General features: G+C 35.8%; 1 protein-coding gene across 1 annotated transcript in view; it reads right to left on the bottom strand.

The window, feature by feature from the left end:
* Window positions 1-495: 495 nt before the first annotated feature.
* Window positions 496-20,689, bottom strand: part of PLSCR5 (phospholipid scramblase family member 5) — a 28,662-nt gene continuing 8,468 nt past the window's right edge. Inside the window, exons 5-9 of the mRNA XM_053598850.1 lie at window positions 15,532-15,574; window positions 14,339-14,559; window positions 5,534-5,695; window positions 2,062-2,223; window positions 496-578 (exon numbers count right to left, since the gene is read on the bottom strand). Coding sequence (XP_053454825.1) covers window positions 540-578; window positions 2,062-2,223; window positions 5,534-5,695; window positions 14,339-14,559; window positions 15,532-15,574 — 627 coding nt within the window. The 3' untranslated portion in view covers window positions 496-539. The remainder of the gene's footprint in view (window positions 579-2,061; window positions 2,224-5,533; window positions 5,696-14,338; window positions 14,560-15,531; window positions 15,575-20,689) is intronic.

A 20,689-nucleotide genomic window follows, 5' to 3' on the forward strand; every position in this document is an offset into this window, starting at 1 on the left:
ACAACATCTTACTACAACAAGAAATTTAATAAACAAAGTGTAAGGAGCATACTTTTGAGAAAATATTTTAGAAATTCAGTCCTTTTGATTAGTAACCAGGCTTAGTACCAGAAAGACTTCAAAGTGTTCTCTAAACATTGAATTTTCATCAGTGATGCTGCAAGCCTTAGTTATCATCTTTCATGTTTACCATTGCAATAACTTCAAAAGGATAAAAAGAAAGACTCGTAATCTCTCAAAACAACCTTGTGCTCAGGCCAGTAATCGTGTATTTAGCTATACTGTGCATTCACAACTAGATAATTGCCTCATTAAATTATGTTTTAATAAATATCATAATTAACATTTTGCTACAAAAAAGCAAATACTCAAATCATTCAGAAACGAAGTCCAGAGCCCAAGGGATTTCTAGAAGAAAATGAAAAAGAATTAGATAGCGTCCAATATAGACATCTTCAAAGGTAAAGAGATCATTTAAACTTGCTTTTTACTCACTGAAATATGTTCTGCATATTTTATTGTTTTCATTATCATGCTTGTTATAATCCAGCCAGTGAATGTTCAAAGAACATGAAATCCTACAAATAAATAAACTGAATATGAGTGAATTTACAAAAAGGCAACAATTAAGATCAAGAGCCTGACATGGAAACTTTGATTATGAAAAGCAATTATATTTCCTGTGGTGTTCCAGCATGGTATGATTTATCAGGAGGAGAAAAATTGAAAAGTTTTCAGCTTCCTGACACTTACATGTTGAATTTTCAGAGTCTGAATAACTTGGAAACTTTGTATGAATAAGTGTGGTATTCTCAGTCTAAATTTTGGGTGATCAATAGTTTAGAGAATCAGATTGTGGCGTGTTCTGGGCTAGTGAAGGAAGATGTGATAGGCACTGACCTTTGAATAAAAATTAGATATATCATTACAGACAATGAGATCAGCGATTAAGTAGTCATCTGAGGAAGAACTGAAAACATCACAGAGAACTCAAGACAGTGGAGTATGAGGAGGGAGAGTTATGGGAAGTAAAGTGGTCACCTGGAACAAGAAGAGGCCAAAAATTAGGTTGCATTTGTGGATTTTTTTTTCCTACAGATCAGGAGGTATCCTCACATCAGCAGCTTTCTAAAGCTCTTTCAGTATTTGTACATTTCTTGTGAGTGTTTAGGAGAAATTCAGTAAATAAGGCTGATTTTATTCCACAGCAGCACGCATTAATATAGCTGTAAGTTTTAGGATTTTAAAAACTTCAGAGAACAATAAAATAAGAGGAGTAATTTAAGCTTACTGAAAAATTCTATGAGTTTTTCTGAGTGCATTGAAAATGGCAGGAAATGACTTAGATATTAGAGCAGGAATTAGGGGTAGGAGCCTGCCAAGAATTTTGGCACAAGTATTACTTAACTTCTGCTCTTCAACAAAATTCTAAGTTGAAGTAAAGATGAGGACATAATATCTTTGTAACAGCTGCAACTGCTACCTATTAAGTCATGTGTGTGCTCTCTTGTATCTATGTTCAGATAGTAAAGGCAAGAAAGCTGCATTTTTCACAGTCTGAGTATTAGCTAGCTCATTGATAATCAGGGTTCTGAACTTTACCCAGGATAAATCTTGTGATATTTATGATTGCATGTTTTTTTTTTTTTTTTCAGTTTTTGGCCCCAGGCCGGGTTTGAACCTGCCACCTCCAGTATATGGGGCTGGCTCCCTACTCCTTTGAGCTACAGGCGCTGCCCATGATCGCATGTATTTTAGTTAAAGTAAAAATAAGCCAAAAGTCTCAATTGAAGCTGAAAGTGGAGGAAAACTTGGTTCTGGAGGAAAGGATGAGTAGATGTTATGGGCAACATAGAAAGAGAGGGTGTGAAATCATAGGATGGGGGGCTGCCCAACAGAAAGGCAATCTTTTAAATTCTGATTTTTGAGAAAAGTCCATCTCAAACTAGGATTCTATGCATAAAATTTACTCTTTGGGAATAAAAACTGTGTCAACTAGGATTGGTTCTATAGTAATTAACAAGAGAGAAAAATACGTCACCCATAGAAGATCATACTTACAAGGAGAAAACAAGCGCCAATCATTGCTGCTTTGACTGACACATCCAGATCAGCTGGCACATGAATTCCAAAGTTGTCAGCATTTGTGAAGACATCATTTACAAATCCTGACCAATATTTTGAAATCTTCCCAATTGTAAGCTTTTCATTAATAGTTTTTATCTTCAAAAAGAAAATAAGAAGTAGTAAGTTTGAAGGTGAAAAAACATGGTTTTACACTTCTGAGGGTAAAAGTTCATGAGAACTTTCAATTATTTTATTCCTCATTTCCAAATGACAATTCTGTGCCAGTTATTCCTTTATGTAAGTATAGGTTTATAGATTTAACACTCCAGGTCACTCTTCAGAAATTGTACTTTTCTAATACTTTTTTAATCGATAGTAATTCTTTTTTTCTCTTTTTGTGTCTAAATGGAGACTGTAGTAACAATAAATAATTAAGGACAGGCTACCACAAGGTGGCAGCAGGTACATAGTTCAATTATATGGTTTAACCAAGAAAGTTATTTCTTTACCTGAGGTCTAGCTTTCAAACCTGAATTCTCCATTTAAAAAAAAAAAAGAGAGAGAGGGAGAGAGAAGGTATGTTTGAACAAAATTTAAAAGTAATTACATTAATTTCTAGGCACAATTTGTAAACTTTCAATCTTTTATTGCTACCTATAATGTTATTAAGACATTTAAATATTATCAGTAATTATTACATCACATTTTTATCTTATCCTCAGACATTTGTTAGGTCATTCCTTCTAACTAATCCTAAATCCTATTTTTACACCCAAAACCTCTCTGGTCTAATGTTTTACACAGGAAGTTCAGACCAATTTGACATCAAAGTCTGTCAGTCTTTCTCTGCTAGGAGTCTACAGTTCAACTTTACCAACTATTCATTTGCAAATTTGTTCCCCATCCTGATGCTAAAAGTGATTCAATATAAACTTCACTTTCCATATGGTAGAAAGAAATAGAAAATAGAGGAAGTAACTTAGGGCATCTCTATATCCTGAATCCTAAAACTCTTATGTTTTAATTTGCCATCCTATTACTCCAAGGAAAGTTATGCCAAATTGTTCTGGAATGGGATGGAGTTAGGATAGCTCACTTTGTAAAATTTACATTGTATTTCTAGAAGAATAATGTTTCCTGAAGTCCTGAAAATTGATGTCCTAGGTAAGATATATGTGAATGAATAAATGAATGAATGAAATAAATACACACTTTAAATTAGGCCATCTCCTCTGCCTAAGATGTTATCTAAGAGAATCTGTTAAGATAGTTTCTATTTTGAGTTCTTTGAGGATTCTCCACACTTCTTCCAAAAAGGCTGTATTAGTTTGCAGTCCCACCAGCAGTGTAAAAGTACTCCCCTCTTTCCCCTCTTACAGCCAGCATCTGTAGCTTTGAGATTATGTGGTGTGGCCCATTCTCACTGGGGTTAGGTCGTGTCTTAGGATTGATCCTGCAATCTCATTAGTGGGCATCTACCCAGAAGAAAAAAAAATCCTTTTATCATAAGGACATTTGGACTAGACCAATTTACAATTTAAAAACTGTGGAAATAGTCTAAATGCCTACCAAATCCAGGAATGGATTAACAAGCTGTGGGATGTGTATACTGTGGAATGCTATCCAGCCACTAAAAACAGATGGAGACTTTACATCTTTTGTATTAACCTGGATGGAGGTGGAACACATTCTTCTTAGTAAAGCATCACAAGAATGAAGCAAGAATCCAATGTACTCAATTATGATGTGAGGACAAGTGATAACCTAGTACATGGTCAGGGGTTAGGGAAGGGAAGAGCTGAGAGAGGGAAGAAGGGAGGGGGTGGGGAGTCATGATGTGTGACACACCTCTTGGAGGTGGGACACAATTATAAGAGGGACTTTACCTAACTAATGCAATCAGTGTAACCTGGTTCTCTACACCCTCAATGAATCTTCAACAATAAAAATAAATAAATAACACAACAAAAAAATAGTTTCTATTCTTACAAATTGAATTTGCAACTACTTATTGCTCTTTAGCATTCAATTTACACAAATATGAGAGTATATCATTTTATAAAATAAATTTCAAAAGTCTAGAAACACAGTTTTTAAAATTAGTGATTTTTAATGGAGTGTGCTTCTGAAATTAGATTTGAACATGGTTATGTGACCATCTGGGCTATAGCAAAGAAGTTATATAATTTAGATTATTCTAAATTGTATCCCAAGTATAATTTCACATAAATAAAACACACCAAAAGTTGAATGTGTTGCTATTTTTCAAAATCAGAAAATATAATTTAAAAAGACAAAACAATATGTTTTACTGCATTAAAAGCTTAATGTTGAAACAATTGGATTTTTTTTTTTTTTGTAAAGACAGAGTCTCACTTTATGGCCCTCAGTAGAGTGCCGTGGCCTCACACAGCTCACAGCAACCTCCAACTCCTGGGTTTAAGCGATTCTCTTGCCTCAGCCTCCCGAGTAGCTGGGACTACAGGCGCCCGCCACAACGCCTGGCTAAACAATTGGATATTTTTAAAGTAACAAGACATTTTACTGTGCTAAGTAGGGAAAGATAATGAACAAATTATCACAAAACACATAACATTGTATTTAGCTAAATTTACATTCAGGAAAAGTTTTATTTGATAACCATCATTATATTCAATTTGTTAAAATTACTTTGAATAGGGCGGCGCCTGTGGCTCAGTCGGTAAGGCGCCGGCCCCATATGCCGAGGGTGGCGGGTTCAAACCCGACCCCGGCCAAACTGCAACCAAAAAATAGCCGAGTGTTGTGGTGGGCGCCTGTAGTCCCAGCTACTCGGGAGGCTGAGGCAAGAGAATCGCTTGGGCCCAGGAGTTGGAGGTTGCTGTGAGCTGTGTGAGGCCACGGCACTCTACGAGGGCCGTAGAGTGAGACTCTGTCTCTACAAAAAAAAAAAAATAAAAAAAAAAAATTACTTTGAATAATACACTGGCTTATGACAAATATGACCAAAGTAGTATATTTTATAATACTATTTAAAAAAAAATTCTAAGACGGGCGACGCCTGTGGCTCAGTGAGTAGGGCGCCGGCCCCATATGCCGAGGGTGGCAGGTTCGGACCCAGCCCCAGCCAAACTGCAACAAAAAAAATAGCCGGGCGTTGTGGTGGGCGCCTGTAGTCCCAGCTGCTCGGGAGGTTGAGGCAAGAGAATCGCGTAAGCCCAGGAGTTGGAGGTTGCTGTGAGCTGTGTGACGCCACGGCACTCTACCCGAGGGCGGTACAGTGAGACTCTGTCTCTACAAAAAAAAATTCTAAGACTTAGCATCTCTTAAATTATTCGTAGAGCATATATAACTATAAGTACATTATATTACATTACTTCACAGATACATTATTTTCTAAATTTATTTGAGGTTAATTGATTTGACTATTTTAAGAATTAAAAAAATCAGAACCTAAGTGAAAACCTCCTTCATTTTTCAATCATACCTCAAAATCCACATCGCCAAAACAGCCACACGTTGCACAAGGACCAACAATTTTCAAAATATCTTCTTTGTTTGCATTTTGGATTGTGAATTTAGGCAGAAACGGGTCCCACTTCTGTGTGACATAACCAACTATAGTACCAGGAGGTGCTTGAATTTCTAACTATAAGAAGAGATAATAATAAAATAAGATTTTCTTGTTATTATATTTTACTGTTACTATAAAATCAATTTATCTCTAAACAGTGCAGATATAAAATTATTTTCATATTCTACAAATCATCCTAAATATCTGCTTTTAAGAACACAAAGCAGGGGACTTTTTTTTTTCTCTTTAATAGAAGCAAATTCATTGTATAGATACATGTTTGGCACTGTGCACTGAAAGACCGTGTCTTATTTTGCCTAAGGAGATTCTTCCCCAGGCCTATCTTCCGACTCTGGGACATTGGATTCTTTGCCATTTGATGCCAAGTACAACCGTTTGTCAAACCTTGAAGCTGTTCCACATGTACTACTTCTAATCTACTTCCTCTCAGTCGTAGCCACAATATATATCTATCTCAAGTCTCCTTTACCAGTTATTGAGTGTGCATGAGCTTTTTCTCTTTATATTGTTAACTTCCAGTTTGTGTGTAATTAAAAACAAATGCTTTTTGAAGTCATTAAACACTAGTTTAATTGCAGTTACAAGTGTTCCAAAGTATTAGAGACTAGCAGCTGTATTTTGCATTTTTAGAATTTGACCCCATTAGTCTTACATAAGCCAAACCAAATCTGATCTGTCACCTGATTTTAATTTTCTTATTAAGCTTATAGTCTTACGTATGTAGCATCCTTAGACAAATATGGTTTCAGCTAGATTGCTTAGAATTATGTTTACTTGTTCTGAGGCCACTTTTAAAGTACATGATTTGATTTTGACTGAATCTTAAAAATTTACTAATGGATATTATGACATATCTTATGTTTAATTTGTAACACTGGGTTTCTATTAAATAAAACATTGATTATCAGAAATATTCAAATGGCCACATAGTCTATAATTACACTGACTATACCATCTTGGGGCATACTAATATTAAATATTTTCAGTAGGTAGAGGGAAATTCTTGGGTTCCATATATGAGTACTTGAGACATCTTATCATGGGGTACCCACCTATAAATAGTTGGAAAATTAGCTTCAATATATATTATTAGAAATGACCTTAAGGGAAGGCAGAGGAAGATGGCAGACTAGAGACAGCTTCTTTGCAACCGGGTACAGTGAGATTTGGGAGAAAAGACTCCAGGCACTTCTGGCTTGTGGGCTCTACCAGAAATATCCATTTGGGGGCACAGGAAGGCAATGGGAGACTTCAGGACCCCAAGAGAAGGACAAAAGCAGTGGAGAAGTGGCAAGTGTTTGCAATCAGTCAGTGTCTGGCCAGCTGGCCGTGGTGGCCATGGTGGCTGCAATGGCAGCAGCTATGGCAGCAGTGAGAGTTTGCAGACAGGGCAGGCCTCCCTGTGGGGTTTTTTTTTTTTTGGACTTGGGCACTTGGTTGAGTTACCTTGGGAGACTTTGGGTGAGTGAGCGAGTGGCTGGGACTGAGCCACTGGAGACGAATGGTGCTTTTATCCTTCTGCTGCAGGCTGTGAGCAGCCATTATGGGAGAGCTGCCTTTCAGGCTCAGCCCTCAGGTTCCTAGAGCAAGGCTAGTTCTGGTGTGCCTGATAAGCGGGCAGCCACTTCTAGAGAGATCTGAGCAACACACACTTTCCTGGGAAAGCCACTGCTTAGTTAAAGGACACGGATTGGAAAGATGGAGGTGTGTCTATTAAGTGGGCTGAGGAGAGATTCAGGCTCCCAACACTGTGGGGTTTGAGGACAAAGAAGTTAGCAGAGACTTCCAGTCTCCATCTTATACAGCTGTATGAGCATTGTGATTAGCATCTCATACCTCAGAAAATCACCTGTTGCTCAGGCTATAGTCAGCAAGATATATATGTATAGGTAAATTTTTTTTTTCATTTAAAAATATTTTTTCAACTTTTCCTCTCTAGATTTTCCTTTTTTCTTCATTTTTCTCATGTAAATATAATTTTTATTGTTGCCTTCTTTAATAATAAGAGCTTCATTTTCACTAGTTTTTCTCCTTTGTTATTTGTTTTATCTCCCAATTTTATTCCTTAAGGTTTTTTGTTTGTTTGTTTTGGTTTGATTTATAGTATTTTTGTTTTTCTTCTCTATTTTGTGGAGGTGGGGTCCTGTGTCTCCTCAGGCTGGCAAAGAGCTACAGACATCCAGGGTCCACTCAACCCAGGCCCCCCAGAGGTCCAGATCTTGGGGTGTGGGTCAAAGTACTCTACTGCACACTACCATAACTTTTGTCTCTCTCTTCTGTTCCTCTCTTCTTTTTGTCAGTCTTCCATTTTACTCACCCCCCCTTTCCTTTATCTTTTTTCTTTTTTATCTTTTATCCCTTCTTGCTGTTCACTCTTCTTATCCTTTTAGCCCTTTACCAAAGGATACTTTAATACCTTAGGTCAGAGGCACAGTAACCTAAAGAGCAAGAGGAAGTGAAAGGAATAAGTAGGGTAAGGCAACAGACAAGAAAAGAAAACACTCATGAAGAAGAAACAGCAGAAAAATCCTAGCCACATGAAAAACCAGGCCAGAGCACCCCCACCCCCACCCAAGGGATCATGAAGTAGCTCCTACAGAGGATTCCACCTATACAGAAATGTTAGAAATGACAGAAGGGGGATTTAAAATATGGGTGGTAAAAACAATGAAGGAAATTGCTGAGAAAGTGGAAAATAACCAAAGGTAAATCCAAAACCAGAATCAAATAAGAGATGAAAGATATGAAGAATATAGAAAGGATATAGCGGAGCATAAGGAATTGAAGCAGTCCATCAGGGAACTTAAAGATACAGTAGAATGTATCAATAACAAATTAGACCATGCAGAAGAAAGAATCTCAAAGGTAGAGGATAAAGCTCTTGAGCTAACTCAGGCAGTTAAAGAGACAGAAAAAAAGAGAGAGAAAGGAGAATGTTTGATGACAGAATTATGGGACTTCATGAAGTATTCAAACATACAAGTTATAGATATCCCAAAAGGGGAAGAAGAATGCCCTAGAGGAATGGAAGCCCTAAAAATTTTGTAAATGAAAATTTCCCAAACATTGTCAAAGATTCTGACACACTCTTTTCAGAGGGATATCTAGGCCCCAGGCCATCACGGCCGAAATAGAACTTCTCCAAGACACATTGTGATGATCCTGCCCAAAGTTAAGGCAAAAAAGAAGATTCTGCAAGTTGCCAGGAGTAAGTGTCAATTGACCTACAAGGAAAAATCCATCAGGGTTACTGTGGACTTCTCAAATAAAACTTTTCAAGCCAGAAGACAATGACCACCTACCTTTAATCTACTTAAACAAAAACAATTTTCAGCCCAGAATTTTATATCCTGCTAAGTTAAGCTTTAAAATTGATAGAGAAATAAAATCTTTTACTGATATGCAAACATTGAGGAAGTTTGCCACAATAAGACCAGCTCTATATCAAATACTTAGATCTCTTCTACACACTGACCATCATAATGGACTACCAGGAAAGTAAACATCCACAAACTAAAGGACAATACTTAGCTTCCACAATGTAAGATGAATATTATATTCAGCACACTTATCAATTATCTCAATAAATGTTAACGGCTTGACTTCTCCACTGAAGAGGCATAGGCTGGCTGATTGGATAAAGAAAGCACAAGTCATCCATTTACTGTCTACAGGAAACACACCTAGCCTTGAAAGACAAACTAAAACTCAGGGTAAAGGGATGGAAGACAATTTTCAGGCAAATGGAAATCAGAAGAAAAGAGAGGTTGCAATCTTATTTTTAGATACAAGGGGATTTAAAGCGATGAAATTCAAAAAAGACAAAGATGGGCACTTCATATTGGTCAAGAGTAAAGTACAAGAAGACATTTCAATTCTAAATATTTGTGCACTGAACTTAAATGCTTCCAGATTCTTGAAACAGAATCTTAATTAGTCTGAGCAATATGATATCTCATAACATCATAATGGCAGGGGACTTTAACATTCCTCTTATAGAGCTATGCAGATCCTCTAAACAGAAATTAAACAAAAAGTCAAGGAACTTAAATGTGACCCTAGGACAACTGTGCTTGATAGACACATGTAGAACAATCCATCCCAAAGCTAAAGAATATATCTTCTTCTCATTGGCCCATGGAACATTCTCCAAAATATCATATCCTAGGACACAAATCAAACCTCAACAAAATCAAAGGAATTGAAATTTTACCTTGTATCTTCTCAGACCACAAGGCAATAAAGGTGAAACTCAATTTGAATAAAAATTGTCATCCTCACACAAAGTCATGGAAATTAACCTTATGCTGAATGATAGCTCAAAGAAGAGATAAAAAAGGAAATCATTAACTTCCTTGAGCATAACAACAATGAAGACACAAGCTACCAAAACCTGTGGACACTGCAAAAGCAGTCCTAAGAGAGAAATTTATTGCATTAGATGCTTACATGGGAAAAACAGAAAGAGTACAATAACATAATGAATCATCTTAAAGACGTGGAAAAGGAAGAGCAATCCAATCCCAAACCTAGGAGAAGAAAAGAAATAACCAAAATTAAATCAGAAATAAATGAAATTGAAAGTAAAAGAATCATTCAGAAAATTGATGAAACAAAAAGTTGGTTCTTTGAAAAGATAGATAACATTGATAAATCATTGGCCAGATTGATAAGAAAAAGAAAAGCAAAATCTTTAATAATCTCAATCTGAAATAAAAAGGGAGAAATAACAACTGATACTACAGAGATACAAGAGATTTTTTCTGACTACTACCAAAAACTTTATGTCCAGAAATTTGACAATGTGGAGGAAATGGACCAATACCTACAATCGCACCGTCTTCTCAGGCTTAACCCAGAAAAAATAGATTTCTTCAACAACCAATATCAAGTACTGAGGTTGCAGAAACAATAAAACAGCTCCCAACAATAACAATAACAAAAAAGGCCAGGACAAGATGGCTTCACATCAGAATTCTATCTCACCTTCAAAGATTAGCTTGTAGCTATACTGCAAAATCTGTTCCAAAACATTGAGAAGGAAGGAGCCTTCCCCAGTACATCTTATGAAGTAAACTTGGTTCATAAACAAACTTTGGGATGGATTGTTCTATATATGTCTATCAAGCAATCTTGATTCCAAAACCAGGAAAAGACCCCCCTAAAAAGAAGAACTACAGACCAAATTCACTAATGAATAGTGATGCAAAAATACTCAACAAAATATTAGCTAATAGATTGCAGCTACTCATTAAAAAATTATACACACAATCAAGTAGGCTTCATCCAAGAGATGCAAGGTTGGTTTAACATAAGCAAATCCATAAATGTAATACACCACAGCAACAGAAGCAAAACAACGACCATATGATCCTTTCAATAGATGCAGAAAAAGCATTTGACAAAACTCATCATCCTTTTCTAACAAGAACACTTAAGAAAATTGGCACAGGTGGCATATTTATTAAGGTATTGAAGCCATCTATGACAAACCCACAGCTAATATCATACTGAATGGTGTAAAACTGAAAGCTTTTCCACTTAGAACTGGAAATAGATAGGATGTCCACTATCACTCCTATTATTCAATACAGTTCTGGAAGTTCCAGCCAAAGCAATCAGGAAAGAGAAGGATATAATGGAGGCAGAGGAGGTTGAACTCTCCCCCTTTGCTGATGATATGATTTTATACTTAGAAACCCCAGAGACTCAACCACAAAACTCTCGGAAGTCATCAGGAAATACAGTAATGTGTCAGGATATAAAATCAATGTCCACAAATCAGTTGCCTTTGTATATGCCAATAACAGCCAAGTTGAGGAGCAAGTTAAGGACACAATTTCCTTCACAATAGCTTCAAAGAAAAGGAAATACTCAGGAATATACCTAACAAAACAGGTGAAAGATTTTTTCAAAGAAAATTATGAAATCCTTAGAATACCAATTGCAGAAGACACTAACAAATGGAAAAACATACCACATTCATGGCTGGGAAGAAGCAACATTAAAATGTCAGCTTGCCACCTGTAGCTTAAGAGGCTAGGGCACCAGAAACATACACCACAGCTGGCAGGTTTGAGCCTAGCCTGGGCCTGTTAAACAACAATGACAGCTACAACAAAAAAATAGCCAGGCATTGTGGTGGACACCTGTAGTTCTAGATACTTGGGAGGCCCAGGCAAGAGAATCACTTAAGCCCAAGAGTTGGAGGTTGCTGTGAGCTGTAATGCCATGACACTCTATGGAGGGTGACATAGTGAGACTCTGTCTCAATAAATAAACAAACAAACAAACAAATAAATAAATAAAGTGTCTCTTCTACCCAAAGCAATCTACAGATTTGATGTAATCTCCATTAAGATACCAATGTCCTATTTTGAAAAATTGGAAAAAATAGTACTTCATTTTGTATGGAACCAGAAAAACCCTGTATAGCCAAGGCTATACTTAGTAATAAAAACAAAGTTGGAGGTACCACCCTACCAGACTTCAGGCTATATTATAAGTCCACAGTAATCCAAACAGCATGTCTATATTTTGGCACAAAAATATAGACATAGACAGATGGAACAGAATAGAAAACCAAGAGATGAAACCGGTGTCTACTTGCCATCTGATCTTTGATAAACCTAACAAAACATACAGTAGGGAAAATAATTCCTATTCAATAAATGGTGATGGGAGAACTTGATAACCACATGCAAAAGACTGAAACTGAACCCACACCTTTCACTCCTTATAAAAATTGACTCAAGCTGGAAAAGACACTTAAATCTAAGACACAAAATGATAAAAATCGTAGAAGAAAGTGTGGGGAAAACTCTTGATGATGTTGGACTGGGAAAGATTTTATGATGAAGACTTCAGTGGTCATCACAACAAAACTTAACAAATAAAGCAACTTAAAGCTGAAAAGCTGGTGCATAGCTAAGGTCACACAAGTAAAACAAAAAGACAACTTTCAGAATGGGAAAAGATATTTGCAGGGTATCAAGCTGACAAAGGGTTGATAACTAGAATCTACAGAGAACTCAAATTAATCAACATGAAAAGAGTAAACAATCCTGTGTACCTCTGGGCAGGATATATGAACAGAACTTTCTTTGACAAAGACAGACAAATGGCTAACAAACATTTGAAAAAATGCTCATCATCCCTGATCCTCGGAGAAATGCAAATCAAAAACACCCTGAGATATCACCTGTACCCAGTGAGAATAGCCCACATCACAAAGTCTCAAAGCTGCAGATGCTGGTGTGGATGTGGAGAGAGGGGAACACTTTTATACTGCTGGTGGGACTGCAAAATAATACTATGTTTTTGGAAGGAAGTATGGAGAATCCTGAAAAAACTCAAATTAGACATCCCATTTGATCCTGCAATCCTATTACTAGGCATTGACCCTGAAATTCCTTTTATCATAAAGACATTTGTACTCGACTATTGCAACTCATTTTACAATCACCAAAATGTGGAAACAACCTAATGCCCACCAACCCAAGAATAGACTAATAAACTGTGGTATATGTATACCATGGAATAATATTCAGCCACTAAAAAGGTTTATATTAACCTGGATGGAGGTGGAACACATTCTTCTTAGTAAAGCATCACAAGAATGGAGAAGCAAGAATCCAATGTACTCAATTCTAATATAAAGGCAGTAGATGAGCTAATACAAGGAGGGCAGAGGACTGAGGGATCAAGGAAAGGGAATGGAGGGGATGGGAGTTCACAGTGTATGGCACAACTCTTGGGGGCAGGACACAATTACAAGAGGGACTTTACTTAACAACTGCAATCAGTGTCACCTAATTCTTTATACTTTCAATGAATCCCTAACAATGAAAAAAAAGTCTTTAAATAACCACCTTTTATATTAACACTTGTCCATTGTTCTAAGGATAGTGCTTATACACAAGTACTCAACGGAGAAGCTTATGTTTGGATTAGGATACCCGGATCAACTCCATGTATGATATTTCCTGAATGCACAATCATGGGCAACTCATCTCCACTTTATTTCCTTGACTGCAAAATGTGAAGAGGAAAACCTACTTTTTCTAATTCATACAGATATCATAATATCAATGTCAGTAAAAGAACTAAATGTTCTGTGTCAATTTAACTGCATTATGTCATGGAAGTTATTACAGGTCTATTAAACAATAATAATAATAATCTATTGTATATTAAAATAAAATAATTGCATTATTCTTTCTAGCACAGTAATGTTATTTTTGTCAAACCTTGGAGCTTGCCATAAATGGTAAACACAATGTGAGACTCTGTCTTAAATAATAATACCTACACAAGGGAACTCCTTACAGGATTTAGTATCACTTGGCACCTCCTGAACTTTGCTACTGTTCAAGAGGACAAAGGGTCCTTTTGCCCAGTAGGGGACATTACAAGTACCGGGCTAATTTTGAGATTTAGGAGGACATGTCTCATTTTCATGATACATGAGTTATCATCACCAAATAACATCATGGAAACCACTATAGATTTTAGTCGGAAAGAAAAAAATTTAGTGAAACCTGAAATTCTCAAACTATCCTGATTCTAACGGAGAAACATACTGATTCAAACAATTGAAAGGTTAATTACCTCATAGCTCCAGATGAATTTCATTTAAAGAAATAATTGCTATTATTAAAAAAAAAAAAAAAAAGACTTTCAAAGCCAGTGACTAACCTCTTGTAGGTAGCAAGGGAACCAGCAGCTGTTACACCTCAAGGGCCTGTTTACGGTAATCACCTCTCGACCTGAGTTATCCGTGATCCTCAGGGTGCAAGATCGCAGTGTGGAACAGAAAGTACGGTTGAAGCAGATGCTTTCCTCCACTGCAAAGTAAATTCTTTGTCCCAGGCTGTTTTTAATCTCATATTTATTAGAGGTCTCAGTGCCAAGTATCACTAAAGGAGCAGGAAGAAATGTCATAAAATAATGTTTTTCTTAGTACCATAACCTTTAAATAAGTGAAGGGGGAGTGTTATTAAGACAGAGTAGCTAATTAATTATTAAACCCACGATACCTTCACACAAATCTATTTCCATGCTTTAAAATTTAAAAACATAGCCGTGGAAATCAAAGTAAATGCTGAGACAAAGCTATATAATTAATAAATTATATTAATTTATTAATATATCTGATTCCAGATATATGACCTGCTTGAAAACATGTAGTATAATTTTTCAACTAAAGATCCAATGCTGAGAAGAATCTATTACTCAAATAATAAATCTATCATTGATACGTAAATTAGTAGAACAATTTACAGTGATAGTATTGTTTTTGTATAAAGACTGTATCTCAAAAATATGTCAAAAATATTGTTTTTGTCTAAAATCTATATCTCAAAAATATGTCAAAAACATTGGCATATTTTAGGAATAATATGGAATATTATAAACATAAAATACTCAAGTAATTTGAAGCCGCTTAGTCATTCCTGTAAATTTGTGTATTGTTAAATAATTTGCCTATACAGTGAATCACTGATAAAGTGATAAAACAGTGGCTTTTTGGTTTGATGGATTTTTGTTGTCTCAAACTTGACTTACATTTTTGAAAGTATAAAGAAATTTGAATGATTAACATTCGTGGAAATGATCAAATGGCTTTTATCATCTCAAGATTAAATATAATATTAGAATTTTAATGGCAGTATCACTGACTGAGAGTTTTATGCTTTTAGTTTTATCTCATCAGATTAATAACTTTACTCCTAGCTTTTATTTAAAAAACTAGACCTAGTTCTCTTTTTGATCTATTTCTATTCTACATATTTTATTTTATTGTTTTTAACATATTTTGATGTAAAGAAACTTCTGAAAATGAAAATATTTTCAACAGTTTTAACAAGTGAAGAATATGCCATACTTACTTCCAAGCAGCTCCACCTGCTGGTGTATAATTATCAGGTCTAACTGTTAAAGGATGATATAAAGGAGATACAAAATATTATGTCACAAACTTTGAAAATCGTTGGGGTTATTATTATTAACCTATTTACTATTCTACATGAAATTAGATTATTTTCATGTTTTTTTATTAGGAAAACAGTTGAAAACACCTCATGTTTTATAATGCAAAAAAAAAAAGAGAGAAACAGAGTGACTTGGATGAAGTCAAAATTTTTAAGAACTCTGAAAATTCCAAGACAAATGCCCAAGATAAGAATAGGAACAGTGCTGAATACTGTGCTTTTTCTGTGGTTATAGAAAGTAAGTCTTGGAAACAATAGTTTGAGAAGATTTTTAAAACAATCTCTGAATAATAATGCTCAAGATGTTTTAAAACTTCCAATCTACTTATTTTTAATGAAACAACACAGTAAAGATGTGAATTCCTGGCCTCTCCTCACCCTCGCTTAACTCTCCTGTCACCCTGACTGGCTGCAACACATTCCGCTCAGTAACGAAATGTCTTTGCTAAGGCTGAAAGATTATTCTATACATTTTTCTCATTCATATTTTCCTTTGGACAAAAAAAGATGCAGAAATCCCATTGATGTCAACAAAATACCAATCCAAGCAGAATAAAAGATATCACACTACATATGTGACATGAAATTTGCCTTTTGCAATTGAGAATAAAGTTAATTTACACAGATGAAGTATCTATCCACCGATGTTCAGAAGTGACTATCTTAGAAAGTCTACAATCCAACTTACTGTTTAGAAGGAAACATAAAGGACTAGTTCTTTGAATGCAGTTTATTTGTGTGTATATTAAATTTCAAATTTAGTACCTGAAAATTCACTAAAGCAAAATCATAAATATGGAATATACTGCTGACTGTATTTTCTAATGCTTAATTTTAAATTTCACCTTAAAATGTTCTTCACTTAATTTTCCCTCCATATTAATAAACTCACTAGTAACTGTTAAACTGAGCCACTCCTTCCTAAAATTTGGTATTGATTGGATACCACAATCCCAGAAAATTTGAAACTACCTTATTTCCTTCATTCTCCTTGTATAATTCTGAGGTGGAGAAAAAAATTAATCATTTTCTTTATTTAAATATTATTATTGATAAAAAAGGTACATGTAGTCTCTTTTTTTAATATTCATAAAAATATTTTTCCAAAAATAAGTTATGATATGAGATAGTATCTAAAACCTATGTTAACAGTTATGACAAAAGATTTTTTTTAAATAAGAAAGAATGTTTTATAGCGTATTTCATTAGTTTTGGTCTCTTCTGAAAAAAATGGAGGGTGTGGAGACAGAAGGATGTATCCTCAAGCAGGATGTTCATGATTATTTAGCAGTGGATCTACGCAGATGTGACTTAGAGATGAAGATCTCTAGGGCCAAGGCCAAGTCTGAGTTTAGGGACTTTGAGTATTTATGTCATAGATCAAGCATGAGTCCTCAACTTTACAAACTATCAATTGACATCCACTCAGAAAAAGGAAGTAGACCTTTACTGAGTAGACTCAGTAATAGCAGGTGAGTAACTACCATGATGTAGTCATTGGGTGCTGGACATTTTGACATAGTATTGATATATTATTGAATCCTCACCAAAACCCAGAGAAGAGAGTGAGATATCATTAATTTTAAATGTGAAGAAACAATTCTAGAGAGCTTAAGTAATTTACCCAAAATCACAGACCTTGTAAATGGCCACAAATTCTGACATAATTTCTTTTTCTTTTCTTTTCTTTTTTTTTTTTTTTTTTTGAGACAGAGCCTCAAGCTATCACCTTGGGTAGAGTGCCTTTGTGTCACAGCTCACAGCAACCTCAAACTCCTGGGCTTAAGTGGTTCTCTTGCCTCAGCCTCCTGAGTAGCTAGGACTATAGGCGCCTGCCATAACGCCTGACTATTTTTTTTGGTTGTAGTTGTCATTGTTTGGCCAGTCCAGGCCGGATTCGAACCCGCCAGCTCTGGTGTATGTGGCTGGCGCCTTAGCCACTTGAGCTACAGGCACCACCACTGACATGATTTCTATTCTGGTAATTTACTGTCATCACTTAAATAAACTTTGGAACTAAATGAAACCAGTCTTGTGACAATATGGAACTCCAGTGCCTTCTTCCCTGTTTTCTATACTCTTATATTGCCTTTATCCTCTGTAATAACATTTGATTTGATCTCTCAGGGCAAACCTGGACTTGAAAGTCTTATTTTTTATTGTTCTTGTAGTTTCCTTTGAGTAGCTCTAAGCCACTTATAAACTATGGTCCAAATGGGCATTTTCCATCCTTTTCTGTTGATTGATGGACCAGGAGTTGTTGTAAACTTTTCTTTTTTTTAATAGACAAAATCGTACTACGTCACCCTCAGTAGGATGCTGGCCGTAGAGTCACAGCTCACAACGACCTCAAACTCTTGGGCTTGAGCAATTCTCTTACCTCAGCCTCCCAAGTTGCTGGGACTATAGATGCCCAGAACAATGCCTAGCTGTTTTTTCGTTGCAGTTGTCATTGTTGTTTAGCTGGCCTGGGCAGGGTTTGAACCCACCACCCTTGGTGTATGTGGCTGGTGCTGTAACCACTGTGCTATGGGTGCCAAGCCAGTTGTTGCAAACTTTAATCAGATTGAATTATATATTCAGATGTCAGGGTAAGTAAAGCTCTCTTTGTGTATGAAAGTAGGAGAAGTGAAAATACAATAGCAATCTTGGATGTACAGCTTAGGAATTATCTTTTATCAGATTTATAGGCATCAGTGATTCTAGTTAATATACAGGGTGGCCATAATGTTCGTGTGCAATTTAAATTTAATTTGCACATGAACTTTATGGACATGCTGTATGTATTTTTTTTTTTTTTGAGACAGAGTCTCAAGCTGTCGCCCTGGGTAGAGTGCGGTGGCATAGCAGCTCACAGGAACCTCAAACTCTTAAGCATAACCGATTCTCTTGCCTCAGCCTCCCAAGTAGCTGGGACTACAGGTGCCCACCACAATGCCTAGCTATTGTTTTTGTTGCAATTGTCATTGTTTTTTGGCAGGCCTGGGCTGGATTCGAACCCACCAGCTCTGATGTATATGGCTGGTGTCCTAGCCACCGAGCTACGGGCACCCAGCCATCCCATAGTATTTTAAAGTAAATTGGATCTTTATATGTTTTCACTATTGTTACTCACATGTGACTAAATTATAATAATTATTCTTTGACACTATTGGGTAAAATGTCACTGCCTATTGTGAATATGTACTAATTTTATTCTTAGATTTAATCTACATTGTACACATATATATATGTATATACGACATATAGCCAAACATACACCTGTCTATACATTTACTTTCAAATTCTTCATGGAAACAAGATTCTCAGTAGTCATTGCATGGACTTAATTAATAGAGAATAAATGATTTTTTTTTTGAATATAAATGATTTAATTTTTTTTAATTTAGAAGGATTTTTTTAGTTTAGAAGGATTTTTATTGAATGTTTTTCTGTTTATTGACAAACGTACTATATCCAAAGGTTCCATGATTTTTATTTAATCTTAAGACTTTTAGATAAAAGTTAACTCATGAAAATTCATTTTACATTGTATCTCAGACTCATCGTAAAACACCATTGAATGTTCGGGCATCCTTTTATGGGTTCATTGCTTTCAAATAAATAATTGTTCTTTTAGTGTAAAGTGAGTTAAATTATCTTTCCCTTTAAGCTATAAAATATTCAACAATTGGTGGCATATTTATGTTTTCTGAGAAAGATTAGCAAAGAGTAATTTTGGAAAATTTTCTCCATTTTAGAATGTACACCAAGCTGTTCATATCTCTATCGAATGTAAAAAAACAAAAAATTGTATTCGTGTCAAGCATCTGGCTCCGGGTGTGTCATCACTCAGGGATGGAAGAAGAATATGTGACGACCATATGTGATCGTCAAACCCCAGCCCTCTGGCACTGGTATATCACTTTTAGACTTGGCAAAACCTTCTCTGACAACATTCCCAAACAGCTTGCAGCAGTTAATCAACTCTAGTCAGCTATTACAGCTGATCCGCTCTGCAGATGGAAGATGGTAGGTTCGCTTTTCCAGCTCTTTTACATATCTCCCAGAGCTCTCTAGTCTCCAAAGTACATTTGTCTGCCAGTGGGTTTCTGGAGAAGGCATCTGCAATTACAAACATTTTCCCAGGAACATATGCTGCATGCAGCTTAAACCCTATCAGGCATAATAGAAATCTCTTGTACCTTAAGGGAATTAACACAGAGATTTGATTTTGATAAAGGAGATAGACTTTATAGATTGAAAGGATGCCAAACAAGCTGAAAATTGCAGCAGATGTGCTGACATCTCAATATTAGTGTAAATGTATTTCTAATCATTTGTAGGATAAAATACAAAAGCAGCAATAGCATGCATATGTGAATAGCTATTTGTGAATAGCCCGATAGTTCAGAGGTTGATATTTTTGATTGATTTGTTATAGAGTGTTAATCCCTGTATACCCTACAATGACTAGAAGAGTGACTATGTCTCATTGTAATATCATCTTTCAAGCAAATTGATCTGGAGATGCAGCAGGATCAGAAGACAATAACGTTCACTTGATTTCTGTCTTCCTTTAAAGATGCAGTTGAAGATGTTCATCTCTCAGCTTATTGCAGAAGTCATTCCCAAGCACTTTGAGCCTTAACAACCTTTCTCTTCTATATGTACCTGCACAAATTACAAATGTGGGTTTAGCTGATGCTTGTACACATCCTTCCACATTTTATTAACATTTTTTGTCTTCCCCATTAGGGTGCAGAATGTTTGGATGAGATAGGCAAGGCTTTCTACTTTTTATATGCCTTGAGTATAGCAGATACTCAATAAATATTTTTTAATTAAATAGCTGTAGGTGACTAGACATACTAGACAATTCCTCATGGATAAATTTTCTCACACCTTGAGCAATGAACAGAAGGTGGATAAATGTGCTAAACTTATCAAAAATATTTATTCTTGTCACTCTGTCAAGTACATAGGAAAACGAAATAGTAATAAAGGAAAGTGATGTCTCCTAAATAATAGAAATAAATGACACCATCATTTTATAATTTTATGATTTATAATGCCT

Source organism: Nycticebus coucang, chromosome 8 (genome assembly GCF_027406575.1).
Source record: "Nycticebus coucang isolate mNycCou1 chromosome 8, mNycCou1.pri, whole genome shotgun sequence".
Classification (NCBI taxonomy): Eukaryota; Metazoa; Chordata; class Mammalia; order Primates; family Lorisidae; genus Nycticebus; species Nycticebus coucang.